The following is a 21,965-nucleotide window of genomic DNA, read 5'->3' on the forward strand; positions in this document are numbered from 1 at the left end:
GTAAGGCCATCTGTCTGACAGCTAAAGCATGGCAAAAACTGAGGCATGTAACAAGACAACGAGCTCAAGTGCAGCAGGAAATACTAGATTGCAGAGACTTGTCTTGTTTTTGATTTAGTAACCTTATAGCAAAGATACCAAGTTCAGTTTAAAGGAAATTGCGGAAGAAGTTGCAATACTACTTTTCTAATTTCACTGCATTGTCTAAATACAAAGTGTTTTAAATGAATGACAGACTTACAAGTCACAAATACACTTTGCCTCTTTTAATCCTAATGTGAGAAACACCAAGCACATTAATAGAAGGTCCCCCCCCCCAAAAAAAATATACATACATTTCAGCAATAAAAAGTATGTATTGAATGAGATACACCATCTAAGACAACATTTACCAGCAAATACTCAAAGTTAAAGAGTAGAGTTTCAGTCCCAACGTGTGATGGCAGATCAACAAAATAGAATAGGGCTGCCATTCTCAAATACTGTCAGTGATCACATGGTGCGTTTTAAATGAGACCATTTAAAAGGGGGGGAAAAAAAAAAAAGGAAAAAAAAGTTAAATGGGGACAATAAGACTTAAAATACAATGGTGAAGACTTGAAAACAAAATTCTGTTTATGACAAAAAATAAGAAAAAAATAAATAAATTAGTATGTGTAGGTTTTTTTTCCTCCTCTCCCTTTTAGGTCAGTCTTTCCAGTCCATGAGTTTCCCCAATTTTGTTTTTTTCATGACAAACAAACATGTGTGCACGCAAGTGTATGCAACAGCTAATGCTTGCTGAGCTGCAGTTAGAATACTGTGGTCGTTTTGCCTTCTATCCAGATCAATACCAACACGGACTGAAACTGATTTGCTTTCAACACCAGGGGGGAAACAAATTTAAAAATCAATAAAAAAAAATTGCAGCATCAAAAATAAGCTGCAAGAAAGACGCAACTCCGCAATATACAGAGGAAAAGTCCAAAAATGGCAAGTGTGTGACTAATTTTATATAAGATGATAAAAACGCAAGTGATTAAAAGGTTTGTGATAAAATGATTTGTACTGATGGATGTTGCCACTTCCATTCATTCCTGGAAGTCTAATTGTGAGCTGAAATCAGTACAATATGGACAAAATTGAGTGTTCAGTCTCATATTGATGAGGGAATGTTTACCATGATAACTACAGACATTCAAACTATACCAGACAATGCTTCACCACAGACCCTTCTAATAGTGAGCTTTTATAGTAGTAGTATGGCATAGTTGTTGTTAACGGGATAACAGCTCTGAACAACAAGAGCATCCGAGGCATCTGCAACCCAGCAGACACAGTGATGAACAGCAAAGCACCTCTCCAAACCCCCAGCCAAAGGAGTCAGAGGTATGAGCCTACAGTGTGTGTCCAAGTTGAAAACTACCAAATTTGTGTACACCTGGTACTTTTTATTCAATGTAAAATGTACTTTCTAAAAACCAGTAAGACAACTCAAAAGCATACAGTACATGACTTCAAGGGTCAACATCAGCCTATCACGCCAGCCTGATCTATGAGATAAAGCCTTGCCAACAGGCAGAAATGAACACACTCAGGCGTTAGAGTTAAACTCGTTTAACCTCTCAGTAATAGTGGCATATTTGCAGTCTGCTGCCTGGGTCATTTTTCCCTGGGCTGAAGAAAGGGTAGACGGGCTCCTCAAAGCAGGTGTCAAACATGTACAGCCTCTTCATTGTTACAGCATCATAGAAGCTAAGACGCCCGTTGTCATAGTCCAGGTACACACCCACGCGAGGAGAATTCCAGTAGTCGGCAACTGGAATGCGTCCGTCCTCCCCATTGGCGTACAGCCGGTCCTGCAGACACAGGCTCCAGTATCCTGCGGAGGGGGTGAGGCTGACGAAGCCCTTCCTGTTGCTGCACTCTGTGGTCACTCCCAGGTACCACACACCTTTGTCCCTCACATCCACCTCCCAGTAGTGCTGGCCACTGGCATACTGGGCTGTGGAGAGGACGCCACAGAACCGATTGAAGCGGGCAGGCAGGTCTGGCTCCTGGCTGCGGACACGGCCCTCCTCCACTTTGGTGTCAAAGTCCGAGATAAGCAGGTTCGGGTGAGCGGTGTCTGGGTCCAAGGTGAGGTTCTGGGGCACTATGGAGACGCCATGACAGATTAAATGACATTAGTCTTAAGCTGACCTGGTACTACATTTTGAAAAGATTAAAAGAGCACACTTGGTAGACAAACTGCCCTTAGATTCCCTTAGTAAAGAGGCTCATGCACCCCCAAATGGCTGGAGTCATGACATAGAGCCTCTTCAGTATGATTATCAGCAGCTGGGAACATCACCTCAAAGATGAGATCAAGCCTCACTCCAGATCATGTCCACTGCAATCTTCAATTCATTAACTGAATCATTTGTAAACTTTGGATACTTGTCATTTTGACAGAAAATAAAGTTTGATTTAATTCTAAGCTTTATTTAGAATTAAATCCGGGGGCGATCGTGGCTCAAGAGTTGGGAGCTCGCCTTGGAATCAGAAGATTGCCGGTTCAAACCCCAGCTTGGACAGTCTCGGTCGTTGTGTCCTTGGGCAAGACACTTCACCCGTTGCCTACTGGTGGTGGTCAGAGGGCCCGGTGGCGCCAGTGTCCGGCAGCCTCGCCTCTGTCAGTGTGCCCCAGGGTGGCTGTGGCTACAACGTAGCTTGCCATCACCAGTGTGTGAATGTGTCAATGAGTAAAGTGCTTTGGGGACTAGTAAAGCGCTATACAAATACAGGCCATTTATTTGAACTAATGGACAGTTTCCCATTTGCACATACTACTAGCATTTTATTTTTGTTAATGTTTTGATTTATTTAGTAATGTTAAAAATACATTTAGTCATTTTCAGATTCATATGTTTCCTGGATCATTATTTTTATTCGCTGTGGGAAAATAACGGGGTGATATTCATAGGTGGGCAGACTTGAGCAGGTGAGGTACTGGAGCGTAGAACAACAGGTTTGCCCACAGGAAGCAGAGATAAGAGTGATTAAAATAATCATTGATAACTGACTTATCAAAGAAAAAAAAATTAGATTAGTCAACTATCAAAAATAATCATTAGTTGCAGCCCTATTAGACAGTAACCCAAGTTCGTTTCAAAAAGAAAGCATGCAGAAAAGTTAACCTACATTACTGCGGTTTCTTTAGAGACTTTAATATATTCACCATTCAGCAAGCTTCAGGCTTAAAATGCCCGACCTCATGCCTAAAATCAGTCTTACACTTCAAATAGCATCTCTTAAGCACTGACAGTGCATGATTCTTCAACTTACTGGTGTGCAGCACATGCATCATCTTTTTCCACATGATGAGCTGAAAGGGCCCTGAGAAGTCTGTAAATTCTGTTGGACAGTTAACTGGCTCCAAAGAGGTGAAAGGCTTGCACTGTACAACTCTGCAGAAGAAACATGGAAATTAACACACTGGGTTTTTGTAAAGCATTTTTGTAATAAATGAACAAAAAGCTACTTACTCATTAAATGTCTCAGCAAGGCTCTATTGCAGGGGGGGGAAGAAAAGAAAGAAGAGACTTAATTTGTGGTTTAATGTATAATTCAAACCCTAACAAACAAGTTTCATAACATCTGTTGCTTTGAGCAGCCCCATGTGCCCATATGCCATTTTAAGGATGCTTTGATCCTTAATCCTTAGTGCACAGTGCTAAACTGTCATCAGGGTGTCTGCAGTTTACCACAAATTAATATTTAAAGTCATTTCATAAGAATATGAAATCAGACCAGTTTCATGACCGTTCGTCTTTGCATGATGAATGGCCATGCAGTGTGCTCACGTCCACAGCAACTCTGCTTTTAATGGTAATTTAGAGAAGCTTGTCAAAATAAAGAATGTTGGATGATGGCGGCTATTTGCTGGTGGGTTTTTACGTCACGTTTGACTGCCCATGTGACATTTAAATACAACAATTTGGGTTCCTGAGTATCTACAGTAAACAGTATTTAAGGCCACTCTGGTTGACTAGGGGCGTGTTCCTAGGTCTAATTTTATAACTACACGTCTGTGCACCAAATTTTCCCATCCCATTGTCAACCTAAAGACAATGGCTGTGCTGTTATTTCAGCTTTAAAATGTATGATTATAACCCAGTTATAAACAAGCATTTTCACTTTTGTGTACAGTTTAAAGGGCATGTTTGTCATTTTCAGACAGCATGATTGTATTAACACAAAAAGGTAAAGGCAATAGTGCAGCCTGCTAAAGCTGTATTTAAGACATTCTCATTCTTAAGAATACTGCTTTATCCTTTTTGAAGCACAGCAGAAGGGGTTGGGATGGGGGACGCAGCAATATCGTTATGCAAATCTTATGCCATAGCCATGGTCTGACAACTTACAAGTTAACCTTTGAAGTCAACTGACCTCAAAGTTAGTTTTTCCATTGATCTGGCTGTGGATAGCTGCTATAGCTTTGTCCACGGCTGCTGCTTCCGTTTCCACAGTCTTCAAGTTGTCATCTATAACAGCCATGGTGGCCACTTCCTCAGCGTCCAGGCTCTCAAGCAGCGAGTCCCTCTCATCCAGCAAAAACTGGACCAAGGCACCGACGTCTGCTTCAATCTTTTCCTTGAGTCTCTGCTTTTTCAACTAGAGCAAAAGAAAAGTTTAAGATAAACGTGTCACATTACAGTTCTAGTGAAGCCCACCACAAACAACACGGTTGGTTTAGACTATGAATGACACACGATCTGCGGTTTAAGTCATCTTTTAAATGTGACCATGCATTTCCAAATAATATGGCAGAGTCATTTGTGCAAACAAGCATGTCAGCCTGAGCAAAGCGGAATAAAACAGAACTGAGAATCTGCTAGAGTCATCCTGACAAGGCTCTTACCCCCCACCAAAAAAAGAAAGAAAGAAAAAAAAAAAAAAAAAAAAAAAAAAAGCCCCAATATTGACTGACCAGAACTATAATGTTAACAACTTTAAGATGAATGCTCAAGAAATGCATGTTCAGCAGTCCACTAAAATTTCACCATGTACAACTGAATGTTTGCATGCAATATGGCAATATGCAAACATGGCCACTTGAACAAACACCAAGTTCACAAAAAGAGCAAGCAAGAATGGTCATTCCATACCCTCAGTTCACTTTTTGTGAGCTCATCAGCCGTAACGACTTTTACACATTGAGACTTCTGCCAGTTGAGCTCCATTAGCCTCAGTTTCAATTCCATCTGTAACAAATGTACAGGAAGACATGTAGTCAGGAAATCAGGGCAACAGTGCAAATACTAGAGCTGCAGTAAATAAGAGTCTGGGTTACCAATACAAAATAGGAGACTAAAAATAAATAAAAGGAACACTACTGCTACCTTCATGTCATTCACAACTTCTGGCACTGGTGCCACATCATGGTGTCTGAAACAAACCAATAAGCATGTTACAGAACAATTTGTTGCAATCAAAAATAAATAAACATTGGACTCACTGTGTCATCTAGAACTTCCTTTCAGACAGATGTTTAGATTGCGTTTCTCACAAATCCCAATTGATTAACTTTCCACAATATATTATTCAACAGAGCAAATGTTATTTTACATAATTCCTCAGCTGAGAATAAAAAGGAACAAATAAACACAATTCATGTGATCTGTTTTGCATAGTGTCTCCTTTATAAGAGTTTTTTTTCTTGTTGTTTGAATTAACTGGGAAACTGCTATGACAGAAAAATAGCAGTTTCAGAACCTCTCATAGTGGATTAGAATGGTTGAAAATTTTCAGAGAGTCCTTTTAGTTATGAATAATGTTTAAAAAGTTACATGTAAATACCCCTAAGACAGGAACTAGCCACAATCCTCAGTTTTATGTTTCAGTCATCTTTCACTTTGATCAATTAACATTATTTCACATCAGGTCACAGAGATTACAAAAGTGAAGGATATGACATCAATATGGAGACAAATTTGCCTCAAGAGGGTTGCAAAAGTGTATGATATGATCCACAAGCATAAACTAAGCTTTACAAATGTGTGCAATGTTGTGTGTAACTTATGGACTCATGATCATGTGCTTCAATAAATAAAATATAAATAAATAAATAAATACTGATCAGTTATGCACAGCCAAGTTGAGCTCACAAATCTCATAAGTTTTCGAAAGGTAAAATTTTCTGTGTGTACAAATTGATTGATAATACTTTATTCATACCGAGGGAAATTGGGTTAAGGCTGCCAGCGCCATCTTACCCTTCTGACCATACATGCATTACACAAACATTACATGGGGAAGACAAGTCAGAGAGGTATAACAATGGAAAATGCACAACATGAGGAAAGACGAGGAGAAAAATAGAGAACTCCCCCAATACTGAGCTCCAAAAGGAAGATCAGTTTGAACACACACACACACACACACACACACACACACACACACGTGTGTGAGTGTAGGTCAGTGTAGGTCTGTGTCAGTGTGCGTGCGTGCGTGCTCCGTGTTCAGCTGAGAGAAAGTGTCCCTTCACCCGGTTAGGCAAAAGTCAACAATCTTCAGATGACACGGGTGGCCTTGAAGGAGGGGGGAGAGAGTCACAACAGTCTTGTTATTTAAGGAGAATTTTTGCTATTCCCGTCAGCGTTTGCCTTGAGCATCCAGCTGGCGCCAGGGGGGCCTCATGAGATGAAGATGGTAGTTGGTTAGTGCGAACAAACGGCTTCCAATTTTACAGTTGGTCTAATGTCCGTCACTGGTCACTAGGTCTCTCAATTCCCGTTCTTCTCCAAGATCTTATCTTATTGCAGAGCCATGAGCTTCTCCAAGATCTTATCCATATTGCGTTCAAAAAAACCAAACAAAAAACACAGTGCAAGTACTCACAGCCCTGCCCATCGTCTATGTTGGCCAGCCTTGTGGAATTTTGAATAGCTGTAGCCGCTTCTTGTTCTCCGACAAGCCAGGTCCAAGCCAGCTCCAATCAACCAGAACTATGTTATCGTGGTTCCAAATTGGTAGATGTCGTTCAATGTCCTCCATCGAGAGTGTTGCCAGACACATGACACAACCGACCATCCAGTATCCGGCAGCAAACTTCTCCGCAGGACAGTCGGGCTCTCCCAAGCCCAGGAGTTAGTCAATTTCGTTAAGAGACCAGTTGATCAAATCCATAATTCTTTTTTAGGTTTTTAGAGAACAAGTCTGGGAGACTCTTAGGGTTAGAGTGTAAGCGAGACTATACAAAGACATGAGAAGCCAAGCAGGAAAGATAAGGGAGAGGGACAAGGAGAAAGTGCGACCGCCTCAGTCAAGAGCCAAGAAAGAATGTCCACTTGTAACATCGTTCAATCGATTTACTAATTACAGACACTACAAAGTAGCCTATAAGGGTTAATATACAGTTTAAATAATCTGCTGGACATCTTTCTGCTGGGAAAAGTCAGTGCTCAGCCGCAGATGGGGAAACACCATGGTCCTACATCACTGGATCATCCTCTGCAGTAAGTATATGCTCCATATTTTGAATACAGATATAGTCGAGGTAAAGTGGAATAAACCCTTTATGTTAATCTGAGCATTCTCTAATGAAATCAGGCCAACATTGATGTTAGCTTAATTAATTATCCTTAACACTTCAGAATGTGGCAGGCTAGTGTGTAGGGTCTGTAATTGGTAAATCCGTATTTTCTTGTAAAAGGGATTACCAGCTGTTGTCTTTATTTAGAAAAAACAAAAAACGCATGTATGCAATGGAAGGCCAGATGACAGGGGATTTCTTTAAATCACCCTGCCGTTCTTTGTTCAGCTGAGACACCTGAGTTAGAAAACAAACAACTGCAGTTCTTTCACTCGCGAGGGCAGCCATGAACACAGGATCTGCGTCTCATGATTGTCTGCGCTTTTTATTTATACTTTTCTGTGTGTGTGTGTACACAAAGGTAACAACGTCATTCAGAGCAGCGGGTTTTTCCCCTTCTCTACATTTGCATGTTCTTGTGAAACCTCAGCTCTTTTACTTCTCTGAAGACAGGAAGCGGTTAGTAGCTGCATAGGTTCATCACACAAGTTACTAGGTAAAAAGTCACATAGACATGTGCTTCACTGATATAAAGAATACATTTCATGTAACTGATCAAAACATAATTCTTCTGACACCAGATGTCCCAGTTTTTACACTGGGATTGGAACATAGCTTATATTTGTGGATCTGTAGCTGGTAGCGTTAAATTTGTCTCAAAGCCCCACATGGGCATAAGATGTGATCTGTGAGTATCGGCAATTCAGCCACACATATTTAAGCTTTTGTAAGTGAGCAAGAGAGGAGTTGCGGGTAGTTCTTAGATATTTGTACACACAGGAAGGTTTTCAAAAGGTAAAATGACCAGATTTGTGACCTAAACTTAAACTGTGCAAAAATGATGGGCATTTATTCAGGTTTGGATGTATGCATTTGCTTCGCATTTGTGTGGATTGAAGCACGCATGCTTGATTCCTCAAAAGTTATACAACCCCCCCCCCCCAAAAAACCACCACACACAAAACAAAAACACAACAAAAAAAAGTACACATTTGTAAATCTTAGCTTGCGCATGTGGATCATATCATGCGCATTTGCAACCCTTTTGAGGCAGATTTCTGAAGTGCAACAGAAATTTGGCACATCAAATATTTTCTGTTTAGGGTAGGTCCATCTGGAAGGTTCTCTGAAGTGAAGCCTTTTTCTGGGACTCCAAAACCCAGATCTTTTAGAGAACAACATGAGGTCATTTTCATAAGCATCTCATACCTGCACCTGTCCCTGGACTTCAAGGTCCCTTATCCATTTTAGTATAACAGCTGGACCACTGCTGCTGCCTATCTGGTGCTAAAGGTAGAGTACAGTGTTGTAGAATGAGCACCAAGTTCCTTCTAAGTTAGGACAACCGAAGCCTGAAAGATTACTGCTTCACAATGCATTTAGTTAAGAGAATGGTGAGGTCAGGAACTTTGAGTATTAAGCTAGTTGAGACAGTCTAAATGTAGAGCTACAGAGGTGCACTTCTCTCATCTTTTCCTTAGCAACCCCTTGTGACAAGGGAGTGGCTGCAGAGGGTAGCTATGCATGTACGATTTGGCAATTTGAACCAGTAACCCCTCACCTGCCCAGTGAGCAAAGTAGTCACCATTTATCATGTTTGTACCATTTCACACCATCAGCTTCTGTTTGACATGCCAAGCAAAATTTGAGAAACAAATAAAGACGCAAATGCTTGCAAATCAGTTTCTAGGATACAGTTAAAAGCCATGACCAATGCTAGTTCTGAAATATTGTTTTGCTGAGCAAACAATTTAAATTTGGTCAGCTAAAGGCATGTCCACATAAGTGCCAATGCACTCATCCCCGATTTGTTTATAATAACAACTTTATTTATAAAGCGCTTTCAAACAAAGTTCTGAACAGTTATTTGAAGATAAAAAGATACTTTTTTAAAGTTGCTTTTTTGCAGACACTTTGTAGTTGACTAGTAGACTTTCCAGGCTCTGGTTGCCTAGGTACCACCACATGCTCATTGACAAGTTTAGCAAGTAGAGCTGGGCGATATAAGATTTTTTCATTTCACGATATGTTTTTTTTTCCCCATTTCAGGCGATAACGATATATATCACGATATAAGCCAAATAACTATATTTGAAATAATCAGCAGCTTGTTTTGATTTAAATATTTATTTCCCATAATAAGTTCAACAGGGTAGATGTACTTAAGGAACATGAGACTTTTTCAGATCAATAAAGGCAGCCGCTAAAGTGTTTAAGTGTCAAAATAGAACAAACAAAACAGACTACTAAATTGTCAATTCCACTTAGAAACAAAATATTAATTCTAAAAAAATAAATCTTAGCTTGTTTTACAGAAGAACAGACAAAATTGACTAACTTTTGTCAATATCAAATAAACTGAGAACTAAAAGGAAATTCTCAATCTCTCCTTGTTGTATAGCTTAGCTTTTCAAACAGTTTTAACAGTTACTTTAGTCTGACAAAAGCCGAATGACGAATTAGCGCTTTCAGTCAGAGATTGAGCATGCACCGCTTTATTGCATTTCCAGACTTGCTTTCGGCACAATTTATAGTGCGCGCTACTCTGTTTTTTGTCAGACTTGAAATAGCTGAAATACCTTCACACTACGAAACTTCTATGGCCCTTCCGTTCGACAAGCTCTCCGGTAGAGCTGGGCGATATGACCCAAAATTCATATCTCGATATTTTTTAGCTGGATGGCGATATACGATATATATCTCGATATTTATTTTCTTTAAGCCATAAGGTAAGAACAAAAAGAGAGTTTAGTCAAAGCTGTGTCCTAGATGTCACACAGGCACTTTTATTAACATACAGCGTAGATGTACATGAAGAATTTACTCTAATAAATTATCAGCGTTTATTAAATAATAATGCTCCATAAATAAAAGAACACAATGTTGTTTTTGTGCATAACAAAAAGCTCACAATTGTGCAGTCAAAATGTAAACTAAAAGATGCTGAGCATAATAACAAAGAGACAGATTTCACAGCTGCTCCCAAGTTCTACTGCATGACTGACAGCCTGCAATTTGAAATCCTCTTAACCGTGTCTCTGCACAGGTGCCATTTATGGTCCTTATACACACACAATACGGTAATATTACGTTGAAGCACAGTACGTATCACTCCGCGAGGCTCCACTACGGTAGCCGTAATGCTCCGACAATCTATCAAGCGGTGCAGCTCCGTAGCTCACCAAAGTCGTACTGAAACATTTTTTGACAGATTGCTGTGCGCCGTCTTGCACATGAAAAACTGTTCGCGGTCATCAAGCACAACCAGAATTCATACATAATGCGCGCGGTCAACTTTTGAGAGAATGAAAGGATTTCAGGCCGTGCATGGCGTTAGCGTGGTTAGCTCGTTAGCGTGGTTAGCTCATTAGCGCGGTTAGCTCTCTAACACATTGACGCCGTCCAGCCCCAAGCATGGGGCAATCCACGGTAACACGGAGATTTGCCGTGTTCATCTTGTCATTGTCTGCAGGTGAAGCTTTGGGGGAGGAGGGGGAGTTGTTCACTGAAGGAGAGACAAGGCCCAGTAATGCAGCGTAGAGACAAAAATGGACGGAAGAGAGGCAAACTTACGGCTCCACAAGTACAGTTATAACGTAACATAGACTATATCGATATAAACGATATTGTCACATCTTATATCTCGTATGAAAATATATCGATATTTTTAAAAAACTCGATCTATCGCCCAGCACTACTCTCCGGCATTGGAACCATCATCTGTTTTCTCTTCGATAACCTTCGGTCACGCTCTCGGTTGATTTTTCTCTAGTCGGCACACTCATTTCCTCCATTACCCGGGCGGCACGGCGGCTGGCTGCTTCCCAAACAAATACAGACGTGCGGCTTGGCACTTGTGCTGTACATAACAAGTCACGTGACGTGACGCTGCGGCTGTGATTGGTTCGGCTCTGCGCTACTTAATTTGGATTGGCTGTTCTTTTTTTTCTTCTTTTTTTTTTTTTAAGAGCGCAAGAGAGATGAGGCCTATCGCAATAGTTTAATTTTTCTATCGAGAAAAAGTTATTTCACAATACATATCGTTATATCGCCCAGCTCTATTAGCAAGTTAACTTATTTTGGGTAATCAGCATTTCCTACACTTAAATGTACTGAAAGAAATTTGTTTCTCCTACAGTATGACCTGAATTGAGCAACCAAACCCATAAATGCAGGCAAAAATGATTAACAGTTGTGGCAGAGGGCAGTTTTCCCTATAGAGCTCCAAAAGATGGGAAGTCTTTTAGAACCATAACCAACATGCCCCAGTGCATATTTAAATAAAGCATGTTTAAAGCACTTTTGCATTGGCTTCACTTTTCAGAGGTACATCCTCTATATAATCTATGTGTGAGCCCCACCCACTTTGTCTGCCCTTGCTATAAGTCGCTCAATGTCTTGCTGAGGTCACTGCACACTGTGTGGCTGCCCCTCCTCAATACTGGTCTCAAACTAAAGTGAATTCACAGACGGACACTCGTACACTAGGCATTCACAATGATGCTTCCAAATTTCGTTGCCTTGTACCTGTGATGTGTGCAGTGACCATAAAGTTGAATCATATTCTATTCCAAAGGTGTCTTGGGTACATCAGTGCCAAAAATCTCATTCTACAACACTCCTGTTACATTTATGCCTGGGATCTTACTATGAAATGAAAGAAGATATACTGCAGTGCTTCCCAAGCTTGGCGCGACCCATGCTATGGGTCCCAATTTCCAATGATAATGGCTGCATTAGTAAATGCTTGCAAGTTATTTAGGCTATACAGGATGCAAAAACAAAACAACCCCCCCCCCACAAAGCTACAAACTAAAAGTAAAAATGTGAAATTATTCTGCTAATATTAAGGTAATACCATTAAGCATGGCAGACAAAAGATAAGACGTAAATGGTGCTTTTTACATCGCCCCCTTATTTAAAAATCTGGTTCGTACTGTCCAGTGTACTACTAATATCTCACATTAATAAAATCTTTTCAGGGCACAGAGCTGTGGTGCGACATTTGTAAAGTCAATCATAAAAAACAAAAAACAAACAAAAAACCCAACCTGTGTGATCTAGATTCCCTGCAGACAACACAGATGGGCCTCTTATCGGTCTGGCAGTAGAGTTTCAGCTCTTCACCATGATGCTCACACTTTTCACCAAATTTCACAGGCTTGGAGGGGGCAGGACAAGCACCCAGGCACTCCAGATCATCCAGTTTGGCCACCAAGTTCTGCACCAGATAGTTCTTAGTGAAAGTCCTCTTGTTGAACACCTGACGGAATAAAGAAAGAAGCTAAGGACGACTAACCAAGCACAAGGTTGCGTACATCATATCATTTTTATTGGAGCTAAGCTTTTAACCTGCCAGCTCAAGTGTTGACAGGTTGACTATCGTTAGCTAAGGGAAGGAGGAAAAAAACCACAACAACCAGCTATCATAGCAACTGCAAAATGCACTGCGTAGGTAACCGTTATTTTATTAGAAACAGTAGCCAAACACGCGGTGTTAGTCCTCGTAGATATTTATAAGAGAAAAAAAAAGACCTTCGAAGAAACACTGACACCGCCGTGTTATTGTATTTGCCTTCAGACGAGGGTCAAAAAAGAAAAACAAAAAGGCGTATATAATGTATTAACTTACCGTTCGGCACTGAGGACACTGATACCCATAGTCTCCGCCATTTTCATCCCAGTGCATACAGATGCAAAAGCGGCAGAAATTATGGCCGCATTTCAGAATGACGGGGTCCTTGAAGAAGTCCAAACAAATAGCACATGTCAGCTCTTTCCTCAGGTCATCTCCAGATGTACCAGCAGTCGCCATGTTTACAAACCAACCAGCAGCGGAGAACTGCCACTGCAGGAAGTGAAGGAAGAGGATGGAGGGAGGGAAGTGGGCACATTTGTGGAGTGTCGCTTTCGCTCTCAGCCAATCAGATTTCACTTTCTCTCTATTCAATTGCATTTCAATTATATACCCTTGTCAGATGAAACATAGTCTTCAATCTAAGAAATCACAAATTGCACTTTTATTTTACTGCTTCCCAGGGGAGCATTTAAAACATTTTTCCCTACAGACATTGTGGAGCACTGACAGTCATAATTGTGCCATTTTTTCCTTCTTAATCGTTCCTACTTTGCCTAGGAAGGTGATTTAACAATGTGTGTGCTTACAGGTCAGCTGCTAACTGAGCTACTTTAACTTATTGCTCATCAGGCCAAATAAGCTCTTAAGTCTGTGATAGCAAATGGAAAATTACTAGTACAGTGGGGGAAATAGTCCCTAATTTTTATGGTAGTTTCACTTTAATGGTGAGAGACAGAATATCAACCAGGAATCTAGAACCAAAACACATTATATAAAAATTGATTTTCATGTCACTGAGTGAAATAAGTATTTGATCCCCAACAACCCAGCGAGAATACTGGCTCCCACCATGGTTGTGTGCCCACGTGGCACATAGATTACAGTTAATCAATTAATCAGTCAATTAAATAGAGATAGTACTGATCTCAACTCATTATGTGTATAAATCACACCGTTCACAGCGTAAATATCTTCCAACCTCTCCCCCATCATGGGTAAGACCAAAGGACTTCGGGACCAGACTGTAGAGGGGCAAAAGACTGGGACAGACCAGAAGACCATCATCAAGAAGCTTGGTGAGATGGTGACTGTTGGTGTGATTCTTTGGAAATGAAAGAAGTATAAAATGGCTATCAGCCGCCCTCCGTCTGGTGATGCAATGCAAGGCCTTGCCTCATGGGGTGAGGATGATTATGAGAAATGTGACGGAGCCCAAACTGCAAGCGAGCAGCTTCATGATCTGAAGGCAGTTTGGACCACAGCCACCAAGAATACCACTGGTAACATGTTTTGCTGTATAACATGAATAACTGGATTGAAATGTTGAAGCGCCCGCAGGGTCCCCCTGTTTAAGAAGGCGCATGTACAGGCCCAACTCAAGTTTGTCAGTGAACACCTAAACGATTCAGAGAATTGTTGTGGGAAAGTACTATGGTCAGATTAAACCAAAATCGAGCTCTACTCGATCAGCTTGCAATCAACTTGACACATCATGTTTGATGGAAGAGAACTGCAGAGTGTGACTCAAATACACAATCCCCTCAGTCAAGTCCACAGAGGTGGAACCATTATGCTTTGGGGTTGATTTTCTGTTCAAGTTATACGATGACTTCACCGCATTGAGGGACCAGTGACGGGGGAATGTAGTGTAAAATCTTGGACGAGAACCTCCTACCCTCAGCCAGAACACTGAAGATGGGTTAGTGATGGATTTTTTTTCAGCAACAAAGGAGTGGCCTGAAGAAGAACCACATTAGGGTCTCCAGACCTGGAGCTTCAAGTTGCCAAGTGGCTGCCAAGAAACCTGAAGGATTAAGGGAGTATCAGTAAAGAGGAGTGAACCAAAATCCCTCCTGAGATATGTGCAAACCTGATGACCAACTGCAAGAAACATCTTACTGCTGTGCTTGCCAACAATGGTTTTTGCACCAAGCTTTAAGTCATGTTTTGCTTGGAGATCAAATACTTTTTTCGCTCAAAGACATGCAAATAAATTACCAACTTTTATGTAATGTGTGTTTTCTGGAGTTTTAATTGATATTCTATCAACTACTATAAAAATGAGAAAGGGTTCATTTCCCTATAAGTAAGCAAAGTTACAAATTCAGCAGGGCATCAAATAATTACTTCCTCCACTATATGTTTTTGTTTCTATGAACATAGACCAGTAAAACAGATGATTTTAACATGACAGAGACAAATTTGGGGAAAGTATTCTCAGTCTCAAAGCAGTGAAGTCAAATCAAGTATCAAAGCCTCATTTTCTTTGCAGCTAGACTAAAGTTCATATGCTCAACCCCACCTCTAAACCTAAATGTACTGATTAAATCAATGAAAATAACAAAAGGCACCGGTAAACAGTATTTATTCTTAAATACATATACATAAAAACCCATTCATAAAAAGACACAAAGTAAATATCAAGTTTGATTGTGCTAAATTTGTCATATTATGGGAATAACTGGCTGTGGGGTATACATTACATTGCATAGCTTGTAGTGGCGTGTGAGGGAGGCGATGCAAAAAAGTGCATTTGATGCCAGATATGGTGTTATTTCCAAGTTCATCAGGGTAGAATAAAAAAAAGGAAACGAAAAATAGAAAAATACACACACATACACACACAGCTGGCAATCAGATGTATAAATCCTGACATACCTCGAGGATTCGCACCTCAGCTGCTTTCCGGCTCATGTCCATCACATCAACTAACCCTGATGAATAGTAGAAATAATTATACAATGATGACTAACAACACCATAATAAGACAAATATTCAGGAACACTTACATCAGCATGTTGTATATTCATAGTAGAGTAAGACATAGTTTTAACAATACACATAAACAAGAACCTTCACCAGTGACATCGACAAAATTATGAGATTATATCAAAAGTCTCAAATGTGATATTTTCCATAGTGACATACTGATCTGTGAGCAGCTATTTTCTTTGCATCATTTGTTTGGGAAAAACAAAATGAGTCAGAACACTGAAATCCCACACAACACTAGTGACAAATAATATGAACATAATGTGGGAAGAACAGGGGGTTAATTCATTGGATATGGATACAGTATTTGAATGTTCACAGCACCACACTTATTAGCAGTGTAACACAGACGTTGAAAGTGGCTCTGGAGAGCTCTCCAGTCAGCAGTAGTAAATTGTGTTATAACACACAGTCCATTCTTTGTAAAAGAAATAACTCCTGAGATGCGTGTCTCATTACAAATGTACCTTAATCAGTGTTAAATAAAGAAACAAACAAAAAAAACCCCTCAAAATGACAGAAAGTATTAGAAAAACACAGAGCAACAACACTGTGAGGATAGCAGTGACAGCAGTGAACATTGTGCTATCAGACGCAGCGATGAGCTGAAAACTAAAGTGTTGAAACTGTACTAGTAATATTTAAAAAACTAAAATAAAAAGGAGCAACAGAGATGCCAAATACATGCAGGAAAACACTCTTCGGTATATGGTAAGCATGATAAGGAACAGTAGATATGGTAGAGGAATAAAAAAAAAGTTTAGCTGGTGATTAAACAATAAATTATATCAGTAGTTGTTTTCAATTCCTGGAGTTTGATAATAAGAGTTTTGCAAGGTTTAATTCACAGATAAAACACAAGTGGTGCCATCTTGTCTTTATGACTGCCCCAACAAATATCTTAAGACTAAACTGTAGGCTTAAAGGCACAGTTCACCCCAGATTTAACATGAATGTGCTCATACAGCAAATGCTTTGAAGCCAAACACTTAGTTCGCAGAAGTCCAGTATTTACCTTTTGTTTTCTATTATCTCCCACCAGTGGATGGAATTTTTAACAACCTCAGCTGCACAGCATGTGTACCGTAACCTATTTTATCCTCAGCATACTGCAGAAATGATGGGATAGTTTATCATTCATATTTTTTAAGGAAACATCTGAGGCTTCTTTGTGAGATGAAATATTCTTTCCTCTGATGCACATATCGTTAATATCTAGCCTCCTTTCCCGGAGGTACACCCGCGGCGCTAAATCTCTCGACTTGTCCTGTGTGACGCTTTATCGTAAATGTTCACTGGGTGACTGGGACTGTCCTGAAGGGATGTAGTTGCTTCAGGCACTTTAACACCACAAAGCCACTAAGCGAGCACAGCAGTATTACGCTACTTGCAGGACAAGTCTGAGTATTAAATAAAAACATTTAAAAAATGTTGCTTTGCTGTTGCAGTGATGAGTATATATTCTGTACTGTAGAGCTCACCCCCATTTACAGGCACACTTAATACCATACGTGATGACTCTTGTGTTTTGGTGTTATGAAAGCAATTTAATGCCATTTTTTAAATATATTTTTTTAAGATATTCCAAAGAAAAACTTATAAAAGCTCCCATATATTTCCTACATGTCCATCTGTCTGTCCGTGCATTCATTGCTCAGACCTCTGAGCTGTTGCGGCAGTCTTGCATCCTCACCACCAACATAGGCTCTGTACTGACAGACCCTTTCACCACTTCCTGCACGCCCTCCCTCCATCCTTCCTTCCCATCCTTCTGTCTGGATCTGAGCACCAGCACAATGGAGACAATAATGAGGACGATGAGCAGGAGGCCGATCAGCGCCCCTACCACAGTTACCAGACTCTCCTCTTCGTCATCTGCGTGCAGCTCCCTGGGTTCCAGACCATCAGCAAAGAGTTCATTTGGCCCCGCTGACCTACGCTTGGTGCGATCCAGAGCTATGTGCATGATGTTAGTACCACGGTTCTTATCTACTCCAATATCTTCAGCGATTTCAGGAACTTTATTAGCAGCTGACCTCCTCCAGCGGTGGCCTTTTGAACTGGATGGGGTCAAGGCCACATCATTGCTTGTGAAAGTCACAGAGTGGTACTCTAGGCTGCGTTTTCCAATCCCTCTATTGGCATTCTCCTTGGAGCGAACTGTGTAGATGGTGTGAATGTACCATTCACGACCTGCAGCAACCTAAGAAGCGGTAAAAATGATGGATGTTTTTGAATTATATTCACCTTAAACTGATGCAAAAGACACAAAGACTAAAATCAAACAACTAAAAAAATAGAAACTGTAATCCTTAATTGTTCAAAATTAGCTAGTGCAATGAAAATCTGCTATCTATAGCCAATTTATAGTCAGTTTTCTACTGGCCCTAATTTAAGTAATTTTTTAAAGATTGAGATTTTTTACATCCCTCCAAGTAAAAGCATCACAAATGCATTAACAGGATTATGTTATTCTCCTCATATCCTGCAAAGTTGCGGGGTCTCGCAACTTCGTCATGCAGGTTATTTCTGTAGCTTTTGATTCATACAAAAAAATGAACTGTTGGCTTCAGGAAACATTAGCATATAGGATACCTGAAACATGGCTGCAGAGTCCAGTCTAAAGCCATCAGAACCTGGTTGCCAGGTGAGTGACATGGCTGATGGATCGTCCGCTGCCAATACAGCATTAAAACTGACATCGCCGAATGCCCGTGCCTGAGTCTCCGGCTGAGCCTTGTCCTGGTGGAGGATTTTAGATCGAAAATCAAAAAGGGATGGAAGATTATTAAATGTTATTTTGCATGTCCGTGCATAATGAAATGTTATCATTAGAAAACAAGAATACTCACAAGAATCTTGAATCTATACAGCAATGAAGGGGAGTCTGCCAGGCATCCAAATTCAAACTTGGTCGGGTTATATTTGGGTACGTATCCATCGGCGCCTGTGCAGAGGAACACCTTCTCGATGCTACAGAAGAAAGAATTTCCCAGGTTCTGCACAGGGTCCACCATGACACGGCCGTATATTGTATCACCTGAGGAAAGTAAAACGTAAAATCTAAATCGTACCTTTTTTAACTTATTTTATTTTCATTTTTGTTCAAAAACGAAACCATAGATGCATAATCTGCTGCCACTGCTTTAACAATTATTGTCAATCAAACCAAACCAAAACTCTAAATTAAATGCTTTGTAAAAAAATCTCATACGATATTTTCTTTTAATAGTATAAAGCAAATCATTTACTTGAAGCAACCCTATGTCTGCATGAAAGGTAAACATTTTCCTTTACCAAACTGACAAAAGCAATGTGAAATATTTTAGACTAGTATAGTTCTGTAAATCTTGGGACCTAATAGGTCTTACCCTCAGAAAAGGCAACATCACCCTCCTGTCCAAAACCCATGGATCCATCAGAAAGCCATAGGCTTCTTTTGGACAGCAAGAGCATCTGAGTGTTGAGACTGAATTCTACTGCAACTGGATCACTCACCTAAAAATGTATGCACATATTTAGAAAGTGATAGCATCATAGAAGAAGACAGATTGCCAGTGACAGCTGGAGACAGAGAATGGAATAAATAAATGAATACAAATGAATAAATCCTTCCTACAACGAGGAAACATGCCACTCTTGAATCTTAATCTTAGCTGATGCTGACTTACTTGCTGGAATCTGATGTCCAGATCAAAGGTGATGGGTTCTCTGGGACTGCAGGCAGGTGGAACAGAGTATTCCATATTTTGGGATGTTGTACAGGGAATCAGCTTCACTGTGTAGGTACCAGAGTAGTCTCTCACCTATATGCAGCAGCGGGGAGATATATAAAAACATCAGTCTGCATCTGCCCTTGTAGCTGCTTTGAAACAGACTACATGTCTCAGATTACATCGTGGCATTTAAAAGTTTCATGCAGTCTTACTGCAAAATCAGAGGTGAAGGTCCACTGCTGGACCGGTTGGTTGTAAGTGGGCTCACTCCTCACTAAGGTCAGATTAAATGTCATGCCAGGGTTGTCCACGCTCATCACCATGGATGACATTGAGACTGCAGGGTAATTTTGAGAGCAAAGCTTATACTTTATACTAAAATAATGGTCCCAGAATACAATTCTGATACGATGACAACATTTCAGTCTCACCAGATCGTTTTATTCTCCCAGAAGAATGAGACTTCACAAACAGACCCCTAAAGTGAGCTTTGGTATGGAAGTTTACCACCAAACGTCCCTGCTCATTGATGCGCATGCTCGTAGGATACAAAGCACCTTGAAAAAAACACACACACATATATGCATTCTGAATTCTCCAAGAACTGGTCTTGTTGATGTGGAGAGTATCCTGTGCAAGAACAAAAACACAAGCTATAATATTCTTTCTGTCTTGGTGACATACCGTGTAGCTCTGCCTGTGGGGGGCTGCCGATGCCATCCTTCCAGAGGATGGCCGTGTCGTACACAAAGGTGAGGCGCAGCTCGGACTGTAAATCAAAGTGCTGCCAGCCACCAGCAGCCACAGGGGAGTGGAACACATACGATACATAAAGAGGCACACGCAGGGTCACGTAGGACTGGACCAGGTTCAGCACCTGTAAAGATGTTTCAATGAAGAACTGGTCATTTGATTTTTTAAAATGAAACGAGCTTATTGAACTAAAGGGTGAAAAGACAACAGAAATCCTCAACATTGATGAAAACAGGTAAAACCTTTTCAGATTAAAGGGCGATTGTAGGTCGGTAAGCTATAATAAGTGCAGAGAAGATGTAACAGATGAACACAGTGTTCTCCTCCACAAGGTGTTTAATGTTTGAACTCTTTCACTCCTACTCAGTGTTTCTACAGAGATGCAGAAAACCCCTGTGTTGTACACAAAGAACCACAGTGGGCATTGGTGTGGGCTTGCATTGTTTTTTAAAAGGTTTTCCAAACATTTCAAAAAGTATAATTCATGTTGATCATTGATGAAATAAAGATGTGAAGCATATTTCCAAGTATTTAAAAGTGATTTAATTACATTTTGCTTTTTCTGCTGCTACAAGATATAGGCAATGTCCAGTGTTCCCTGGTAACGAACAAAACAAAATCACCACTAGGTGTCTCTGTTCACCAATTTATTTTTAGCAATGTTGTCTGACTTCACAGCTTTTGAACTATTTTATGTTCCTTAAAAAACATAAAATAGTTCAGTTTGACAGAAGCTGAAACTGTAGTAAATTATCATTGTTTGGCTTGAAGTGAAAATTACTCGATTTGCATAGTCAATAACAGAAGTGAATTCAGAGGGGAGATTAAACGATGAGAGAAACTACGAGAAGCAAAAAATGATTCCGTAACAAAAAAATTAGTGCGATTTTGTTCTGTCTTTTCTTTCTCTGATCAACTTTTGCTTGTCACTTGAGGACAGTTGATTTAAAATCCAGTCGTAGTTCTAAAACAGCATTTACATGCAAAGCACTGAACCGGTACTGAAAAAGGAAATCAAAAGCTGGCTGACTGAGAAACAAACTCGCTCTGTCCACAATTTCACTACAACGGCTTCCTAAAATTAGCCATTCTTTCCTTACTTTCTTGAAAAATCATTTTCTTGCACTTTTCTTGGGCATTCAAAGTTCCACTTTTTCAAATACACGCGCTCCACAAAGAACAAAATAACCTCGCAGTTATACAGAAAAGCAAAGCTGTTATAAAAAAGCAAGAATAAATCACGGCTCATGATTATTTCACCCAAAACTCAGGCAAAAGTTTGTCTTCTGACTTATTACATTTTTTTCTGTGCTCTTTGATATGAGCAGCTGCATGGTAGCGCCTGTCTTTTTTTGTCTTCCACAGTCCTTGAGGAACCTAACAAATGACATGGACTAGAGACTAGTGGAAGACTTGCATCATGTGCAGCTAATTGGTGTTTGCTGCATGCTATGACTAGGGACAAGTACATTCATGTTTCCATCTATAATTCCCTTTCTCTCTCTCCCTCTCTCTCTCTCTCTCCATCTCTGTTTCACACACACACACTTAGCAGTCTGATCAACAGCAACAAGCTCACAGATAAAAAGCC

At 40.3% G+C, this 21,965-nt stretch overlaps 2 protein-coding genes across 3 annotated transcripts in view; both read right to left on the reverse strand.

The window, feature by feature from the left end:
• Positions 1 to 251: 251 nt before the first annotated feature.
• On the reverse strand, positions 252 to 13,435 carry trim47 (tripartite motif containing 47). Its single transcript, XM_005472281.4, has 8 exons — positions 13,188 to 13,435; positions 12,607 to 12,818; positions 5,364 to 5,409; positions 5,130 to 5,225; positions 4,411 to 4,635; positions 3,507 to 3,529; positions 3,307 to 3,428; positions 252 to 2,134 (listed from the first exon to the last, which is right to left on the reverse strand). Exons 1-8 carry the CDS (start codon positions 13,368 to 13,370, stop codon positions 1,605 to 1,607), a joined length of 1,437 nt encoding a protein of 478 aa, XP_005472338.1. The 5' UTR covers positions 13,371 to 13,435; the 3' UTR covers positions 252 to 1,604.
• A 2,046-nt stretch (positions 13,436 to 15,481) lies between these two features.
• frem2a (FRAS1 related extracellular matrix 2a) overlaps positions 15,482 to 21,965 on the reverse strand; it is a 68,403-nt gene continuing 61,919 nt past the window's right edge. Inside the window, exons 17-24 of one of the 2 annotated variants that reach the window (XM_019363929.2) lie at positions 20,306 to 20,498; positions 20,053 to 20,178; positions 19,834 to 19,958; positions 19,577 to 19,711; positions 19,277 to 19,403; positions 18,758 to 18,945; positions 18,501 to 18,647; positions 15,482 to 18,108 (exon numbers count right to left, since the gene is read on the reverse strand). In XM_019363929.2, the coding sequence (XP_019219474.1) occupies positions 17,560 to 18,108; positions 18,501 to 18,647; positions 18,758 to 18,945; positions 19,277 to 19,403; positions 19,577 to 19,711; positions 19,834 to 19,958; positions 20,053 to 20,178; positions 20,306 to 20,498 (1,590 nt within the window). In that variant the 3' untranslated portion in view covers positions 15,482 to 17,559. Of the gene's footprint in view, positions 18,109 to 18,500; positions 18,648 to 18,757; positions 18,946 to 19,276; positions 19,404 to 19,576; positions 19,712 to 19,833; positions 19,959 to 20,052; positions 20,179 to 20,305; positions 20,499 to 21,965 lie in introns of those variants that run through there. The other variant, XM_025910797.1, reaches the window with a different exon arrangement.

The sequence above is a fragment of the Oreochromis niloticus genome, linkage group LG10, assembly GCF_001858045.2.
Source record: "Oreochromis niloticus isolate F11D_XX linkage group LG10, O_niloticus_UMD_NMBU, whole genome shotgun sequence".
Taxonomy (NCBI): Eukaryota; Metazoa; Chordata; class Actinopteri; order Cichliformes; family Cichlidae; genus Oreochromis; species Oreochromis niloticus.